Source organism: Camarhynchus parvulus, chromosome Z (assembly GCF_901933205.1).
Source record: "Camarhynchus parvulus chromosome Z, STF_HiC, whole genome shotgun sequence".
Lineage (NCBI taxonomy): Eukaryota > Metazoa > Chordata > Aves > Passeriformes > Thraupidae > Camarhynchus > Camarhynchus parvulus.
This window is the reverse complement of record NC_044601.1, coordinates 62892942-62910914: the sequence shown is the minus strand read 5'-3', so window position 1 is coordinate 62910914 and position 17973 is coordinate 62892942. Positions and strand designations below refer to the sequence as shown.

General features: G+C 38.9%; 1 protein-coding gene across 1 annotated transcript in view; it reads right to left on the bottom strand.

Annotated features, from left to right (window-relative positions):
* KIAA1328 (KIAA1328 ortholog) overlaps nt 1-17973 on the bottom strand; it is a 172689-nt gene that overhangs the window by 13528 nt on the left and 141188 nt on the right. Inside the window, exon 10 of the mRNA XM_030968195.1 lies at nt 16199-16307. Coding sequence (XP_030824055.1) covers nt 16199-16307 — 109 coding nt within the window. The remainder of the gene's footprint in view (nt 1-16198; nt 16308-17973) is intronic.

Below are 17973 nucleotides of genomic sequence, written 5' to 3'. Positions count from 1 at the left end.
CTTTCCCACTTTTCATCTCTTCTTCCCAGCACACTTTCAGCAAATCTGGGACTACCTCACCCTACAACTTTGTGGGTATTAAATAACTACAAAACAATTTTAAGGGGCATGGCTTAGGGGAAAAAGAACCCCACCACATACAGCTTGCTAAATCTACCACCATTTACATGGGTTAGCAGTCTGTCTTTTTTCCGCAAGCTCAGTCCAAATTCCCAGCCTGCCAGATAATAAATCAACTTTTTGCTTCAGTTGTACAGTCATAGGGAGATCTGCATAGTTTTAGGTCAAGCATTTATACCCTTTTTATGATTCCAAAGTTTCTTACCTTGTCATTTAGTTACTGAACTGTGAGCTTTCATTGACTTTCTAACCATTGTGGCAAGAACTGCGAGAAGCTGTGCAAGATTTAAAACCTCACTGAGCAGAGGTGCAAAATCAGACTGCAGTAATTTTAAGTATATATTGGGGTGGAACTGTGACCCTGTGGAAGCCAATGGAAGTTCTGCCACCATTTCACTGTGGTTAGCTTTCATCCCTGCCATTTCTTGTGCTGGGGTGACTAAGTATTGCAAGCTGTCTATTTTACACCTTGTAAATAAGATGGCTCAGAATGCTTGGAAATAGTTTATTCTACCATTCTATTTTCCTTTTTATCCTTCCCATCCTGGTTAAATATTTTACGTACAGTCAATTGCTGTACCTAAACAGCAATTCTTCTTGCGGTTCTGCATGATCCTTCCTCTCCTGCTTGTCAGCTTAATTTCTTCTGCTGTGGCATGGAGTGTGTAATAGCAAATCCAGAACTCAAATTCTTCTGTTTCTTAATTATCTCTGCCCTGTCAGCTATATCAGTGAAAACTAGTTGGCATTAGACAATTCAGATACAAGTAAACATCAAGTTGTGATAATATAGAGTCCTGCATTACTGTCATTATGGAAAAAGCTGTTTCAGGGAGGCTTAAAAAATCAAATAAGCCCAGCACTTTTAAATGGCTAAAAACCTAAGGATATCTAAATTATTCTTCAATATCTTAATCATCTGGGAGAACCGTGATCTTATATAATGGCCATTTTAAATGAAAGGTTTGCTGCTCTGCACGGTTACCACTTCATCTCTAATTGTGAATTAAAGTATAATTTAGGGTGGCTGTATGCCAACTTGACTAGAAAAATTTAGACAGTAACTCTGGTTGAAAGAAGGGAGAAAAAAGCAGTTAGATTTCTTTAAGTAATAGAAAATCACTCACCAAGTTGTACTTTAAAACAAAACACTAGAGCTTTAACTCAACAAACTGACTTGAATTAAACCACAGAAAAAAGTGCTTGCACTGTAAATCTTACAGGGCAGAAGTGATGGTAGGTTATCATTCTGTTTATTAGCATGCACTTTGGAGAGTTCAGGGCAAGTATGGATACGAATTCATTCCATTTTATGCTGCACATTACTGAAAACACATTCCTCATAAATAATTCATAAATGCATTGTCTGAAATTTCAGATTCCAAAAATACAACACCGTTTTCAACTTCATGGTTGCTTGGTCTTCAAAACAGAAACAGACAATTGGATGGATGGACTTCACAAACCTGATAGGAACCCATCAGTCAGAATTACACTCCAGAGGTAAATGCAAACATCTCCCAAGCCTCTGATCTCTGGAAGAAAGGCCATGATGATAGATCCTCTGCTTGTGCTAGCAGCCCCTTGGTAGGGAACAGGCAGAAAAAGAGGAAGGGAAAAAGTAACCACAAAGTGAGGTGTGATGGAGAGCTAGTAAGTTGAAATTGGGTAGAAACCAAAAGGAATTTAAATATAAGGTATATTAACAGTCAAAATACAAAGACTGAATACAGCTTGTGTTGCAACAAGCCTATTCTTCAGACCAGACTGCACTAGAAATGAGCTCTGCTTTTTGTTCTCAGCTTTTAACAGGTATCACTTTGTTTATGATATAGTAACTGGCATAATCTTTATGTCAGCTATGCTAGCATGAGTGAGGTGAATAGGTTCTTGCACTTCATCTGAAGTCTAATTCCCGCAGGGAGCAGAGTGACCACAACACACAAAAAAACCTGAAGTATGCTTCATAGGCTGGAGTGCTTAGGGTTTATATACACAGTGATTTCTGTATCTTGCTGACATTATATATGTAGCTTATACTCAGTTGGTTTTTTATCTTCATACCATGCTCAGAAGCCTGACATCAGATAGCAACTGCTTTTCAGCCAGATTTGCATTTACTTGCTCTGTTCTACTCACCTCCCAGCGACAGGCACACACAATTTTGGGTACCTTATCTAGAGAAACATTTGGTGCCCAGCTCCTAACAGAACAACAGCCCACAATCTCCCTATGCACCAGCTCTTTATATGAACTAATTCTCTCCAATTTGCCTGAGAACAAACATTGCAACTGAGCTCAAATACTTGGCATCCCAACACACTGACTGCTTGGGTGCAGACCATACATGAAAAAACAACGCTCTCATAAAAATTGTATTCCAGTACCCGACTGCTGTAAAACTTCTCACTTGGTGCTCCAGCGTGGAAAGACTGGGACTATCTGTCACTCTGTTCCATTTCCAGGTGTGCTGAACTCTCTGGGGTAATATTTAAATCAGCTGAGATTTCATACATCAAAGATGAGGATACATAATTCAAGAGGAGCCACTGAGATAAAACAGTAGCTGTAAAAAATACGGCGTGTTGGTGGTGCCTGGTTTAGCATGTCAAAGAGGGGCCACTGCTGGCGAGGAGCCGCACGCCGCCGGCACCGAGCAGGTCGTGTGGCAGAGCAGGCACAGCCTCTGTCAGCTTCACAGGGACGCAGCCACCGAGCGGGTCTGGCACTGTGCAAGTACCAGGTTGCAAGGCACCCTACAGAAAAAAACAGCAGTGAGGCATGGAGCACAAGGCGCTCAGGCCCGGTGTCCCTTGGCTATAGTCATCACACGCTAACAACCTCTTTCAAAAACTTTACACAGGTGGTAGGTGTCCCACTGAGATAAATTACCTACTTTCAGCTGCTGAACAGATGGGCAGGGAAGTGAAATTTTAGTTTGTTCATTCCCAGCAGTAACTAGCAAAGATGATCTCGGCTGCTGCAGGATTACTTTTCGATAACCACACACCTGCGAACAGTCCATGATTCTGTTAGAAACTACATAAGGTCATTAATGCACTACAAAATAAGGCAGGGCACTTAACAGCTTGAGAAACTGATGCTAAGTCTCTCATTCCCATATTATTCAGAACATACTCTAAGCTGAGTGAGGCCAGAAAGTGTACAGAGAGGGACCTCAACAGGCAGGAGAAATGGGCTCATAAGCATCTCACAGCCTGCAACAACAGGAAATGCCTGGTCCTGTACTTGGGGAGGAATAACCCCAGGCACCAGCACATGGCAGGTTTGACTGGCTGGAAGGCAGCTTTGCAGAAGGATCTGGATACTTGTTGTGATACACAAAAAACCCTGAAGAGAAGCCAGCAAAGGCCAGAACAGCTGGAAGATCGAGGAAGTTGACCTTCCTCCTCAACTCAGCACCAGTGGGATACAGCTGGAGTGCTGTGCCCTGCGCTGGACTCTCCAGCGTAAGAGACATGGACCCAATGAAGATTATTATGGTTTTAATGTATCTGACACAAAAGTAAAATGTGAGAAAGCTGGGAGTGTTCAACCTGGAGCAAATGCAGCTCAGGGTGATCTCACCAAAGGGGATAAATACTTGATATGGCAAGGAAAGAAGCTGGAACCAGGCTTTTCTCTGGAGTGCCCAGTGAAAGGACAAGAGGTAATGGGCACAAATTGAAATACAGGAAATTCCATTCAAATGGAAGTAAAAAAGTTTTCTTGCTGTGTTGGTGGTTGAACATTGGCACAGACTGCCCAAAGAGGCTGCTCATCAACACAGACCAAAAGGGCAAAGACTGACTGCCAAGGACTGGATGCTGACCCACCACCCATGCAGTGCAGGCATCATACAAACAGGGCAGTTTAAAATACCAATCAATGCCTGCAAACCAGGAATCTCCAGAAACAAATCAAAACATGAACCAAGGACTTCTGCCCAGAAAAGTCTACAGCTCATGAAAACCAGGATTATGGGAAACCTGATGATACATCTGAACAAGTCACTTCAACAAGTGACAACTTATAGTTCACCAAGTCACTTACAACTATTCACATGCAAATATATTACAGTGTAGCCCACACCCTGCACGTAGTTTTTTCTTCTTTTTTTAATAAGATTGTCATAGCCACACTGTAAAAAACTTAACAAAAATAGTTTTAGTATCTTCCCTTTAAGCTTGCAAATATTTTCCTGGCAGAAGTCCTGAGCTAACTTTACAGCAAGATCTCTCAGAGGAAACCGAACTTTTAAAAAAAAGCCTTAAAAATACACTACAAAATGAATGTGACCCAGGGACTTACCCTTCTATGCAACAACACGATCAGAGTGCACAGAGACAGTGAAGTCCGCAGGGCGTGAAATTAAAATTTTCACACAGATACAATGAAGTAATGATACAATGTTACAACCTTGGCACAAAAATCTTCTGGTTTGAGTAAAGTCAGTGTCATGTGATGTTACGGTTTGTGCACTGGTAGAAAGAGTCTGCTGCTAAAAAGTTCATAACAAAACAGAAGAGGCAAATGCAAGAAAATTGTACAGCTAATTACAACAGACCTGTACATTGCAGTGATCCAGACATCCCTTAAGATGCTCATCACATTCGAATCAGGCTGTCAGTGCAGGCTGAGTTAAGAAAACACACTTATCTTTCATGTCTAGAAATCTAGATGCTGAGAGGCCATTAGGAGATAAGAAAAAGATTGGCAAGCAAGGGGGAGGGAGAAAACAATTCTCTTATGATGTCAGTTTGTTCCCTACAAACGAGGTAGATATACAGGTTCAAAATTCCAAGCATATGGATAAGAACAGGGATGCACAGAGCAATTAACAGAGTCAAGCAGAAGCTGGGATGAGCAGCAGCTGGAGCACTGTTAAAGTCCTTCTGGGAATTGCTTCACCTGCTACAGTAAAAATAAAAGGCTGTGCTGGAAGAACACTGGCTCCTAAGCAAGGACAAGGTCATCGGAACAAGAGAGGAGCTGGAAAAGCTCTGGGCAGAAGCAGGCACAGGGGCACAGACACTTTAGAAGACTGTGCCACATCACAGTGGTCACCTGCAAAGCAAGCAACCTTTGTACTGCAGATACACCGACACAGTCCCACAGGGATTCACCAGATACTCTGCAGGAAGTAGGAAGCTTTAAGCTTTATTTCTAAGAGTACGGAAAAGTCTCCCGTAAATCATAATGCTGCTTGTACATTAGGATGTTTCACAGAGACCCAACAGACTGACAGACATGCATTCTATAAAATATATTTACAAGCCTGAATTCTGTGGGGGAAGAATCGGAATTCAGTAATACTGCTCATTTCAAAACACAATTTTGTGATCACAGGCACAGAAGTTAATGCATGCAAGAACTATTGGCAGTGTATTTCCAGTAACCCTTCTGGAAATATAACAGAGAAAATCAGCCTAACAGTGCAAAGGTCATTCCTTACAAGACAAGTTTCTCATCCTACTGATCCAAGACAGTACACACAGAGAAACATACAGCCAAATGTGACTTAATAAAAACTTCAAGTCTTCAGCTTATTAATTTTTTTTTAATTTTTATCATTTCATTCCAGTGATTTCATTAGGTTAGACTTCTTCATCTTTATTATAAAATAATCAGAACTGAAATGTTTCAATAAACCCAATTTCTGTTTTAAGTAGTAAAAGATGATTCAACGCAGATGAAGCAAAAACGAAAGTTAAAAGTACAATGGCATTAGAGGCTTTCAGAATATACTTTAAAACATGTTAAATACATGAATTATATATTAGTACTCTAGAATGTCTTTGATTGTTTTTTACATAAAAAAGAACTGTATCAACAATTTTTTTTCATAGAATAATAGAATAGTTTGGGTCAGAAGGGACTTTTAAAGGTCATCCAGTCCAATCCCTTGTAATAAGCAGGGACATATTAAACTAGGTAATTTTCAGTATGTTCTCCAGCAGTATGGAACAAAGCAAAATATTTCAAAACTTACAGGTGGGAAGAAACAAAGGTGAAAAACAACATTTTAGTCCTCACCATTAAAACAGAGAGTGCTAACTTAGTACAGGGCAGAAACAAAGATATAATATTATTCTCAGTAAAAGTTTTAGATTTCCATCTTATTTCCCTCCCAACACACTCAGACTAAAAGAAACAATTAGTTTTGTTTTTTCCTCCCCTCAGAGGGCCATAAACTAAGTACCACGCCAAAAACAACACAAAACAGACAAAATTAATGAACGTGGGCCCCAGCTACTGGGGAGCTAGAAACACGTTGCATGGAGCAATTTAAATATTAAATATAATCAGTATCTACAATTAAATAAATGGTAAAAAAAATACAGCTAGATACTGTTTTCCTTCTCAATTATCTAAATGTTGAAGAGATAGCTTCAGTGCTCTAATCACAGCCTATCACAAAGCCAAGCTTAACAATGATCAACAGCATGTCTTTTTGAAAAGGAAACGTGGCCTAGGAAGAGAAAAAAGTCACATCTGCAGTAGAAACTGGTGCACTCAGCATGAATAAAGATCTGTAACACAGACTATAACATCACTCTGTTTCCTTCAACTCTGTATCAGAAAGCTAAAGGCGTGTTACCTGTTTCAGCGTTCCCCAAAGTAAAGCCAACAAAATAAAAACATACTCAGTTCAGTAGTTCAAAGTCAAATATTCTTTACACTGAAACACCCCCATTACTTTCCCTAAACAAATGTGGAAGATACCTTGGCTCTTTCATTACTCTACCCAGGAAAAATCAGGACCCAAATATTCTGTTATGATATCCTACTGAACTCATGACAGATACGTAACATGGTAAGATTGAGACACAAGCCCAGATACTGAGTTTTTCCCAATCAGAAATGTCTCATGAAAGATGATAAGAGATAATAGCTACTTAAAAATAGATAACTATTTAAAAATCATTCTTATAATACGTATATAAAGAATGACTTTAAAAAGCTTTATGAATTAGAAGAAATGACAATAAAAATCTTGAAATATTTGACATTTAGAAACACAATAATGATAAAAGGTCAGGATACAAGCTCATTGCTGGTTTCTGTCTTCATTTATATCATCTGAATGTGCCATCTCACAACTCTGTCTGATGCCTACCAGTTTCTTCAGTAGACAAGAAAATAAAGAATTATTCCCTATTCATTTTCTGTATGTCACTTTTAATTTTATAAAATTCTGATACTATCCAAAACTTAGCCACATCTTTTCCAAGTGGAAGAGTCCTAGTTGTACTGTTCATTCCATAAAATCTCTCTCACACCTGGGAGCAATTCATTCCACTAGCCAGATGTGATAACCAACACACAGTAACCACTATTGGGCAAAAATTTGCTACAGCAGTCCTTCATTTCAGAAGTGGAAACAATAGAAAAATGAGAAAGCTTGTAAAAAATAATAGTCATACTAGGGCTCCAAAAACGGAGATTCTACCTATGGAGAAAGACTTCAGAGGGATGAAAAGAAACCTTACCAGTTTAAGGTTTAAACAGTAAACTGCCATCCAGTCCAGTCTAAATGAAGAAAATGGAACCAACTGCTAGCTCAAGGGAAGGGAAAAAAAATACGACAAACCCACAACCAAAAAACTCCACAAAATCAACCCCCACAAAGAATTCCAGCCAAAGTCTAAGGGTTATTCTGCTGAAAATATTAGGTCCAGTAACAAATCCCAGTTTTAAGCATATAAAATATAGAAAGTTTAAGCTAAAGTTAGAAGGAAATGAAGTTACAAAAGGAACAGGATGATAAAGCTACAGCAGAAAAACTCCATGAAATGGAAGATACATTCACCATGTAGGAACTTAGGAAGTTTCTGAAGCTACAGAGGACAAAGTGGAAGACTTGTTTGAAGCTGAAATGTCTTGCTAATAAATTACAGAACAAATCAACATGAATGAGCAATAATGAATTGCTGGAATCAGCTGGTACTCACTCAAACTTCTGAAGGAGTTGAGGTATGAAACAGTTGAACTATCAAACATAGCTTGTAACTAATTGCCTAAAACTGCTTCAGTTCTGAGCAAAGGCAGGATTTTTTTTTTAAGTGAGCTGGAAAGATGCAGAAATCTACAAATGAAGATGTCTAAACTTCAGAACAAGCATATTGATAGAAATTATAATAAGGAATTAATAAACTCGACATATTGGCAGAGACTAAATATAAAGTCTTCATTCACTGGGGACCTCTACAAGATTCATAAGATTATTATGCATCTAAACAAGAAAAATATAGTTTATGTAGTCTATCTGGAGTTCCAAAAGTCCTTCAGCAAATCTATTACCAAAGATTCAAAAGCTGGCATAAACTAAGAGAAAAATCCATTAATGTATAGATAACTGGCTAAAACCCAGGAAATTAAGAGAAAACATTAAAACTGGTCTGCTACAAAGTGGCCAGAGAGGTCAGCAGTGGAGCTCGCAGAAATTTGTGAGGGCCTGAACTCTTTAATGCATTCACAAGTGGCCTAGAGAAAGGACAAATAAGGAAGAGACATTTTCTGATAATACTGCACTATTTATGGTAGCTCAAAGAAAAGCTAAATGAGCTTCATAGAGGCATAAAACTACAATATCACAAAGGCTTAAAAAAGTATATTAAAAACTGGAAATGGGACAAATCAGGGACTATAAAGCAAGAACTAGTTACTGTCCTTAAGTGACAGAGAGACAGGAATGTATTTTTGAAGCAGGAAACTCATCAGCTAGAAATAACTATCAAATAACCTGACAGAGCTGTGCCTGCCTGCTGAGACCATCTCCTGGTGCACAGCACATCTGATGGGCAGGGATGGGACAACAGTGGTGCCAGGCCCTGCTCAGACCAAAAATCACTGCAGTAGCACAGTACCCAAGTTCAAGTTACAGGGCGTCAGCCGGTCACAACAGTTCAAAACAAGACTCTCCAAAACAGCCAAACTTCCATCACCATGATTTTTATTGAAAATGTTACTACATCACAAGCTCATATACTGCTGAAATAGATGCTGCATGCTCAAAATCAGGAATATACACACCCTGTCCCACAGTGGAGGACTTTTACATCTTTGATGCCTAAGTCCTTCAATTCATAGTGCAAGCATTAAAAGAATATTAATAATCAAGGCACTGACCATGCAGCACATAGGTTAACCCTGCATTTGCCTCTAATGAAAATATGAATGACAACTTATTTTTAGTTCCACATATTCAGCTACAAGAGGGATAATGTGTCGGTGTGTGTTACTCCACACTTATTTTACAGCTCATGGGATAACAGGTATGACCAAAAGAATATTTAGCTGGTTCTAAAATAAATCAGTGAGGGTAACTAGCTCAGTTTTCTCAAGATAAACAAGACAAATTCTACCCTAACTATACCATCATCACAGTTAAAGATCATTACTGCACGGACCAGCCAAGCATGAAGATGTGCTGTGGTAAGATCCTGCCCTGAGGACTTTACAGCCTGAAAGGCCCAGGAAAGTGAAGGACAGAAGAAAAAGGGAATTTATTAAGCATAAGCAATATGGTGGAAGGATGGCAGAGACATCTTTTGGGACAAAGGCTTCTTAAAGTAAGATACAATTATCCTGTATATATTATTCATCTATTCCTCCTATCTCAAAAATAAAACAAATTTCCAAAAAACAAGAGGAAATGTCTCAGAAACATGAGAAGAGAAATTACTACAGTACTAGGAACAGAACAGCTGCTTAGAGAACCATGAAGACAGGAATCAAGACTGATCTTACCTTGCCAAGCTCTGTAGAAATTGCCATCACAGTAGTTCTAAAAAAGTTTTTAGAAGTACAAGGCAGAATACTCAAGGTATCAGTGCAGGAAAAAGAGACAGTAACTTTTTTTTTTGACAAGGGAATAGAGAAAAATGCAGAGGAACCTTAAAATATTTTGAGGCTGTTTCCATTGCTGGGATTACAAATGCAAACAGGAATCACATCCAAAGAACCAACAATCTCTTAAGATTTGATGTGGTATTTGAGAACCTGCAAATGCACATGGGGAAAAATTTTAAAATATAGTAATTAAAATAACAATGGAAATGATGCAAAGAGTTAACTCAGTTTCATAACATGATTTGTACTCTATTTTCCTTTGCTTATTATTACTTTCAAACTACAGTCAAGTTATTGTCATACCACTGAATGATGGAAACCTTGCCAACTACTTCAAAACTGACACGTTTTCTGTTGCACTGAGCATTCCCAGAAGACATTTCCCCTCATTTTAATACAAAATCCTGTCAGATCCATGGAGCTGAAAAAAAAATGTGTAAAGGATATGTAGCTGTAATAGACCTCCCCCAACTAGTCGAGTTTGGAATAAAAGACTATCAAAAAAGACTCAAAGATCCAGTGCTAGATTAATGCAAATATCTGCTTGTTTGCAAGTGTACTTTTTGATTAAACTGGCATACATCAAGTACAATTAGAAGGGTTATTTATAACTAAGAAATACATAATTCTGCATTTTAATGAGGGTGACAATTACAGCCAACAGTTGGTAATTAACATTAATCCTTTTGCACTGCAAATCAGAATTTCCCAATATGATTTTCATTGTCTGCAATGGACACACCAAAACTGTTATTGCAAAGGAGCTATTAGGTGGGCTGCTTTGACACAAATAGGTGTTCTGTTACACACAGTAAAGAAAGAAACCAATGATGTGTTAAATTTGATAACCTCAGATGTAAATACAGAATGTCACTTCAAAATTTACTTGATGTCTACAACACAAAATACAATCAAGGCTTATCATTTTCATGGCCGAACGCAATTCCGGGTTTCCCAAGAGCCAGGCTTCACAGGTGAAATCTGATTTCAACACAAGCTTGAAATCTCCCATTGTTAAATTTGGTTTAGATCCCAGCTCTGGGTTCACATCTGCATTTCCCCCCCTGAGACTTCAAAGCTTTTAGTGGTTGTAACCGAACAGAGGAGATAAGGAGGAGTGTTTGCCCAGCCAGTATCAGCTTCCACAGCAGAACTCAGGAGCAACTACTAAAGACAGGAATAATCACTACTGAAGGATTGGCAACTGTAGCAAAACCTTATTGCAAATTCTTTCCTTAAGCAGGTTATCAAAAAAATTTTGGTTCACAAACTGAATTTTAAATCTCAGTCTTCCTAAATTGCTTTAACATATTTCCATTCCTTGAGTAAAAATTTCTCTGAAAATAAGTTCCATGTCTATAGCAAATGTTGAACTTATAAACACTTCTCTTTCTGATATCTGTAATCTACAAAGAGATGATTTAGATTTGCTATGTGTGTCTTTCCAAAAGAAAAGGTATTTCTGTTTTAGCCTCTCAGCTGTTGTCTTTTCAAAGAGAAGCAATAGAAAACTCTTTTCATAGTGGTCTTTAATAGGAAAAGAGACCTAGCCCAAATCCTATCTGAGGCAAAGATCACAATGCAGCCAGTAAATGAAGCCTCTAGAAGACTGCTGAGGTGTTCAACACCTGGGTCAGGCAACTGGAGGGGATCAATGTCAGGTACAGGTAAATGAGAAGGTAGAAAAGGAGAACTGTGAGCAGTAAGCCAAGAAAGCTACAATGCACTTCTTACAAAGAGCTGTAAAATTCACATTTATTTTGTAAGTATGAGATAGATGGGTTATTTCTACATATAGAGGTGCCCAACTAAAATCAAGATAAGTGATATTAATGTCCTATGGTCAGTATTATTGAACCTCGAAAGCAATAAAGTATGAGTCGATAAATATTACATTTGCAACATAGTTAACATTCTTCTACTGTCTCTGGCACTTATTACACATTGTAACCGCAAGTCTACAATACATTATTCATATTTGGGGTGTCACTGAGTGATGGATTGCTGTAAGAGAGGCTGTCCTTTAAATAAATCAACAAATAAAAATGCAAATGTTAACATTTTCAGCCACAACTTTTTCCATCTTGAATGGGGAATGAAAATTTCACATTATATCGACAGCCAGCAGAGAGAACAATTAACAACCTACACTGTGAATAAGAGAGATTAATTTGCCAATGTCTGGTTTTATCACTTGCATATGGAACTACATTGGACTTTTTGCACTGCTGGCTTTCTCAGGGAGTAGGCAAAACTTGTGTCTCCTACCACTTGCAGAAACTAACTCAGCACCCTACTCCAAACATATTTTTAATCTCTTTAAATGTTCCTAAGTAAAATCTGGAATGAAAGTTTTCTGCTCCTTTTGAATCTTGAGTGGTGTCTGATCCTAAGGGTAAAAAAACAATTCTATTTCTTTGGCAGTGCTTGCTCAGATTCTACATTCTAAGGAACTTCAGAAATCATCTTAAGCTGATATCCATATTTAAGCATCCAAAATGCAAAGACATGAAAATCAACTACCACATCAGACAAAAGCTTGAATCTCATCACTGTTATATTTCCTAATACTCAGCACAACAGATCTACTTTAGACAATTCCAGTGTGCATTATTAAGTATACAATGCTGCACATCATATTTTACATCAGATATTAATTTGCTTAAAAGTCCCTGAGTACATATTCACCTGAGACGTGCTGGGCAATTGGGTAAATAGTTTTGTTTTTAAAATGTCCCTAAACACAAATTTACACAATACAATCTGTTTATAAGAACTCCAACAGGCCACTGTGGTCTAACAGATAATAATACAGCTCAAATACAGCATTCATATTGCAAGAACTTCTAAATCACTTCTTTTATTGGCTACAAGAAACTTCCCTCTAAGACAATGCATTCAGCAAGTATGAAAGCTTTGATCTGAAACTACAACCAAAAACTACAGACTTAATGCTGAAATCCCTGACTATCACAGAGTCCCTTAATTTACCTAACTGTTCTTGAATTCTCTTTGTCCAAAGTGAAAAACACTACAGGAGAATTATCTGTTTCCATGGTGAGCAGAACAAACTTTGCCTGTGTCTTTTTAAGTGCTTCATTTCTGCAGTGTTACAGGACTTACTGTGCCAAACTCAACGCTACGTGGGGAGAGCCTGACAATGGCAACAGGGCTGTAATAAAATTAAATGGTATTTCAGAATGTACAATTTATAACTTCCTTTTTTTTTATTCCCCCAGAAATAGCTGAATACTTTAATTTAGTGCAGTTTCACTTCTGTATGAAATACAACATTTGTTTTGCTGAAAGCAGTACCTGAGTATAGCCACGGTAAGATCTAGTTTATGTAAAAATTTCATTACCAAATGAAAGAATCAATATGCCAGTACTTCCCTGTGCAGCTCCCCTCCAGTTCAGCAGAAACACAGACGCCCTCTTCTAGGCAAACACCAGTCATGAAAAATTTAACTGGTCACCAAAAAGGTAACATTTAATACAATCAGAGTAACCATGCTTTAAGAACAAATCTACTCTTCCAAATTTGCCCAGCCCCAATCTTGTCTGTGAATTTTTTTTTCCCAAATATATTTGCTTTGGTCTAGATAAATAAGCACATGGAGTAGAAGAGCTTTTCCAGACCTGCTGTGAACATAATTTGAAGGGCCTCATGCAGGTGGAGACCCTTGGCTTAAGAACACTGGATAACAAACTTGCAGTGTTTGGCCACGTTATGGAAGGCAGAGATAGGCATGCACAGAAGCCTGACAGGTAAACAAATTCACTATTAGCCCAGCTCCAGATGCCAGATAAGGAAATGCTGGGGTTTTCTTTTTCTTTTAGAGATACCACTGAAATCACCTTGTGCACACTCACTTTGTAAGACTGGTCCTTCTACAGGTCTAGCACTAAGGCTCTCGAGGTTTACATCTACCTTCTAGGGACACTTATTTCTTGTTCACAACATGATTCATCCTGAGACAGAGAAGGAAGCAGGACTGCAGCAATTCTTTCTCAAGCAGGAGGTAGCTGTAACACACTGAAGCCTCCAGTTGAGCCCTGCCAAGGCAAGCTATCATGCCAACACATCTTCTACCTGCCATGCCTGCTTACCCAGCCAGCCCTCCCCAGAAGCTGTGCTAGCACCCTGGTGCCTCTCGCTGCCAGGGAGCTTCTGTCGCTTTCCAACACCTTCTCTCTGGCAGGCTTTGCATTGCTGCTGCTGCTGGGTGCCAGGGCTTGCGCTAGTTAAAGCTGGCACAAACACGAGTTGAATCTAGTCCTATAAATTTAAATAGTCAAAAGTAATTAGGTTTACATGTACTGCTGAATAAATAAATTTGCTCTTAGGCTAGGGCTTTGTGTTGCAAGTTTCAGATCTGTGCCAACTGTTGTGGTTAAGCTGTTAACCCCCCCAAATCACAGATCATAATGAACATGCTGACAAACCCTAACTTTAGTGGCACAAAAGCAGCAATAATTCTCAATATTGATTAATTTAGTTAGTTAAACCTGCAGTCTAAGCTTATAACCATTCAGTGATAAATTGAGACTGACCTGCTGCCCAAGCAGGTTTTTTGATAAAGGATAGAATCAGCTTTAGGTTTCCCCAGAAATATTTGTCCATTCGCCATTTTTAATTAGAGAAGGCCAGGAGTAAGGGAAAGCATAACATGGCTGTTTAACCAAGTTAATAATACCTACAGCACCAATGGTGAGAAAGAAAGGGAGGAAGCATGGGAGAAAGTGCACAGAAATACAGGATTTTTCATCAGCTGGTAAAATAATACTTTAAAGATGACAGCTAATCAGACTCCTTTTACTGAACACTTTACCTGGTATGATTTCTAACAGCATATTTCAACAAATATTTTACTCCCCTCTGTGGGAAAGAATAGATCATCAATCCTCTTGAATAAAATTTCTTTTTCTGAGCAGTCTTCATATGATGTGCATAATTATATCTACTCCTCAGTGCTTGAATGGAATCTCAACCTAGCACTATTAGACAGTATCAAGCAATATCTTTACACACACTTTATCTGCTATGCCTGCCTTGCAAAGGTAACCATTGCTTCTAAGAGAAATGGTTAGGCAATCTTGTGGCTTCTGTTAGTTTAAACATTCAGCTGCTTGTGGGAAACAGCCCAATCTAACTCAGTTCTTAAATCCTCCAAGAATTATCATCCCTTCCATCAGAAGAAAAAAAAAGTGTTTCCATAACAAGTAAGTACAAATTTGTCAATATTGATAGTGGTTTTTCACCTATTATATATCACAAGTTCTCTCAGAAGATAGAAATAAACTGCCAGCTGCTGCCAAGAATACAGGGTTGATATCAAGCATACATTTTCCAAGTCCACTGGGCCAAGAGAAGATTAAATCTGATGCTAGCCCTCTCATCCTCCAAGAAGCATTTAACTCTTCTCATGAACAGTTGCACATTCCTGTTATGCCACTGTACTGTTATCTAACTAGTGGTATAAAATATTGCAAGTTCATATTTCAATCTACTTTTTTGTTGCTTAACTGAAGATTTTATTATGAGAAAATGTGGGATATGATAAAGAAAAGCAGGGATTGTATGCTGTTCTTCTAGGCAGTTACCACTAGAAATGTAATCTTGCCTAAAGAAGGCAAGTTGTTTTCAGACCTTTAAGCGTAACAACAATGCTGCCTTCAGTTTTTCCATTGGAACAGAAGTGATAATGCTGCTTTTCCAGTGCATTTAGTGCAGACTTATAGTATAATCAGGAATTGCTGACTTAATGTGATTTTGCTGCTTCCCATTAAACATAAAATAACTCTCATATAAAACATTTTAAAAGAAATGCCATTTGATAAAAATGGGAGTGGGGGAGGAGGCGGACAAATGGTGAGGGATTAAAATCTTCAAGCGAATGTAAAACCTAACAGGGTTAACACTGTCCATTAAAATTATTTACAAAGGTATTTAATGTGTCAGGACTTGGAACATAAAATACTTTCTGTTCAAAATCTAAGTAAAATTAAAATGTTAGAACCTGGCATATTCTTGCTTTTTTTTATTCTAACATGCAACTTAAGGCTTACTATAAATGTCAAAAGGATATGGCAGGTTTTAGTTTATATTATTCAGCTTGTGCTAATATGAAACATCATAGAAATTCAGTCACTTCTCTGCATCTGGGAGAATTTGATGGTTGTGTTTGCAGAATCTTAAACCAGAGATTACCCAGCAGCTTACCGTGAAGGGTCATGCTGAATCGGTGATATGGCTGTGGTTGCAGGCACTTTGCTGCTGCCCATCAACCCAGGAGATATGGCTGCATCCTTCCTAAGTCCTGAAGTTGTCCCTGTGGAATGAAGTGAAGACAAACCAGGCATCAGAAGCTAGAGATTTTGGAATAGATGTTTCTCAATTCTGCCTTATTACAGAACATTGGGACAAAAAACTGAAACAGTTTTTGAGTGAGAAATATACACAAAGAAATGACAGAGAGCTCATCACTTGATAGCACTGTGCACAGCATCCTTTTCAGGACCATACAGAATCAAATCTGTAGAATAAGACACACTCTCCAGCATCCATCTTACTGCCCAGAGCTTGACAGACTTGCATGGTTATTATTCCTTAAGTGGCCCACAAGATTCAGCTTGCTTCACAGATGCAGTTCTCATTACATGCTTTAAAATGTTAGTTCTCCAAGTGTAAATTTCACTTCAATAGTAGTTTCATTTAAATAAAATAGAACTGAGAATCCATTCCTTCTTCCCTCCTCCAAATAACTCCTGAATTACAAAATAATCTAGGTTTAAAGGTGAAGTTTGGAGGTCATGTAGCTCAATCATCCATTCAAACAGCATCAACAGGTTTCAGACACTTACCACATTAGGTGCTGAAAGTCTCACTGATAGAACCTCTCTGGAAACTCCTCTGGTTCCACTGTTTGACCAGCCTCATAGTCAAAAATGTTTGCTGCATAGCTAATCAGAATTTTCTGAGTTGTGATTTTTCCCTGTTGTCTCTTGTGTGGTTGATGATGACTTCCAAGAAGGCTCATTCCCTCTTCTCTACACCCTCTCCTAAGGTAGCTGACGCAAGAAGCAAGATCCATGCTGAGTCACCCCTACTTATAGCTGAATGCACCCAGCCTTCTCGACCTCTTGCTTCAGCCTCATGGTTGTCCTGGCTGCCTCTGCCAGACTCCTACACCTTGTCAGTGCTGTCTGTGCACTGTGGAGTCCCAGACTGGACACAGCATTTTTGGACACAGTCTCACTGAGCTAACTGGGGGGGAAGTGTAATTTCAGCACTCTGATGGCCACAGCTGTATGATTATGGCCCAGTAAGAGATCCAGTTACTCCATCACACAGGCACATCACTGGCTCACTGCTCTGAGGCAGGACACCCCATTCTTTTCTGGCAAAACTGCTTTCAGGGTTTTTTCAGTGTCAGTTCAACCCGGCTGAAGGACACTGGCATTTCCCTCTGCTGAACCTAAAAAAGGTTCTGTCAAATCCTTTTCCCAACTTGTTAAGGTCCCTTGAATACTGTGCCCTGTTCTCCAGCACACTGACTGGTTCCCCAAGCCTGCTAACTTGCTGAAGGTGCATTCTGTCCTGCTGCTCAGGCTGTTGATGTTAAGCAGCTAACCACCATGACTGGCTGCCAGCTGGACTGAAGACAACCCTTGAAGGCTAGTGGTCCAGCCAACTTTTCATTTGCTCACCTGAGAACTGAGTTTCACTGATCAGATTTAGTAAGACAAATAGCATAGAGGTAAGAAAGAGGTAGAGTGAAATAGGAAAATTAGCAGCTATCTGATCTACCACATAAAAACCTGTGGATTTGGGCTTTTTAAATCTCTCCTAATTAGTTGTGTGCAGTGAACATCACTTAACTAGAGTCAGTATAGGGAAAACTAAACATCAGCAAAAACTGAAGTCAAACCAGTGTTTAGATCCCTATGTAACCCTGTGATGGCCAAATATTTCTCAGCTCTGTGAACAGAAGCATT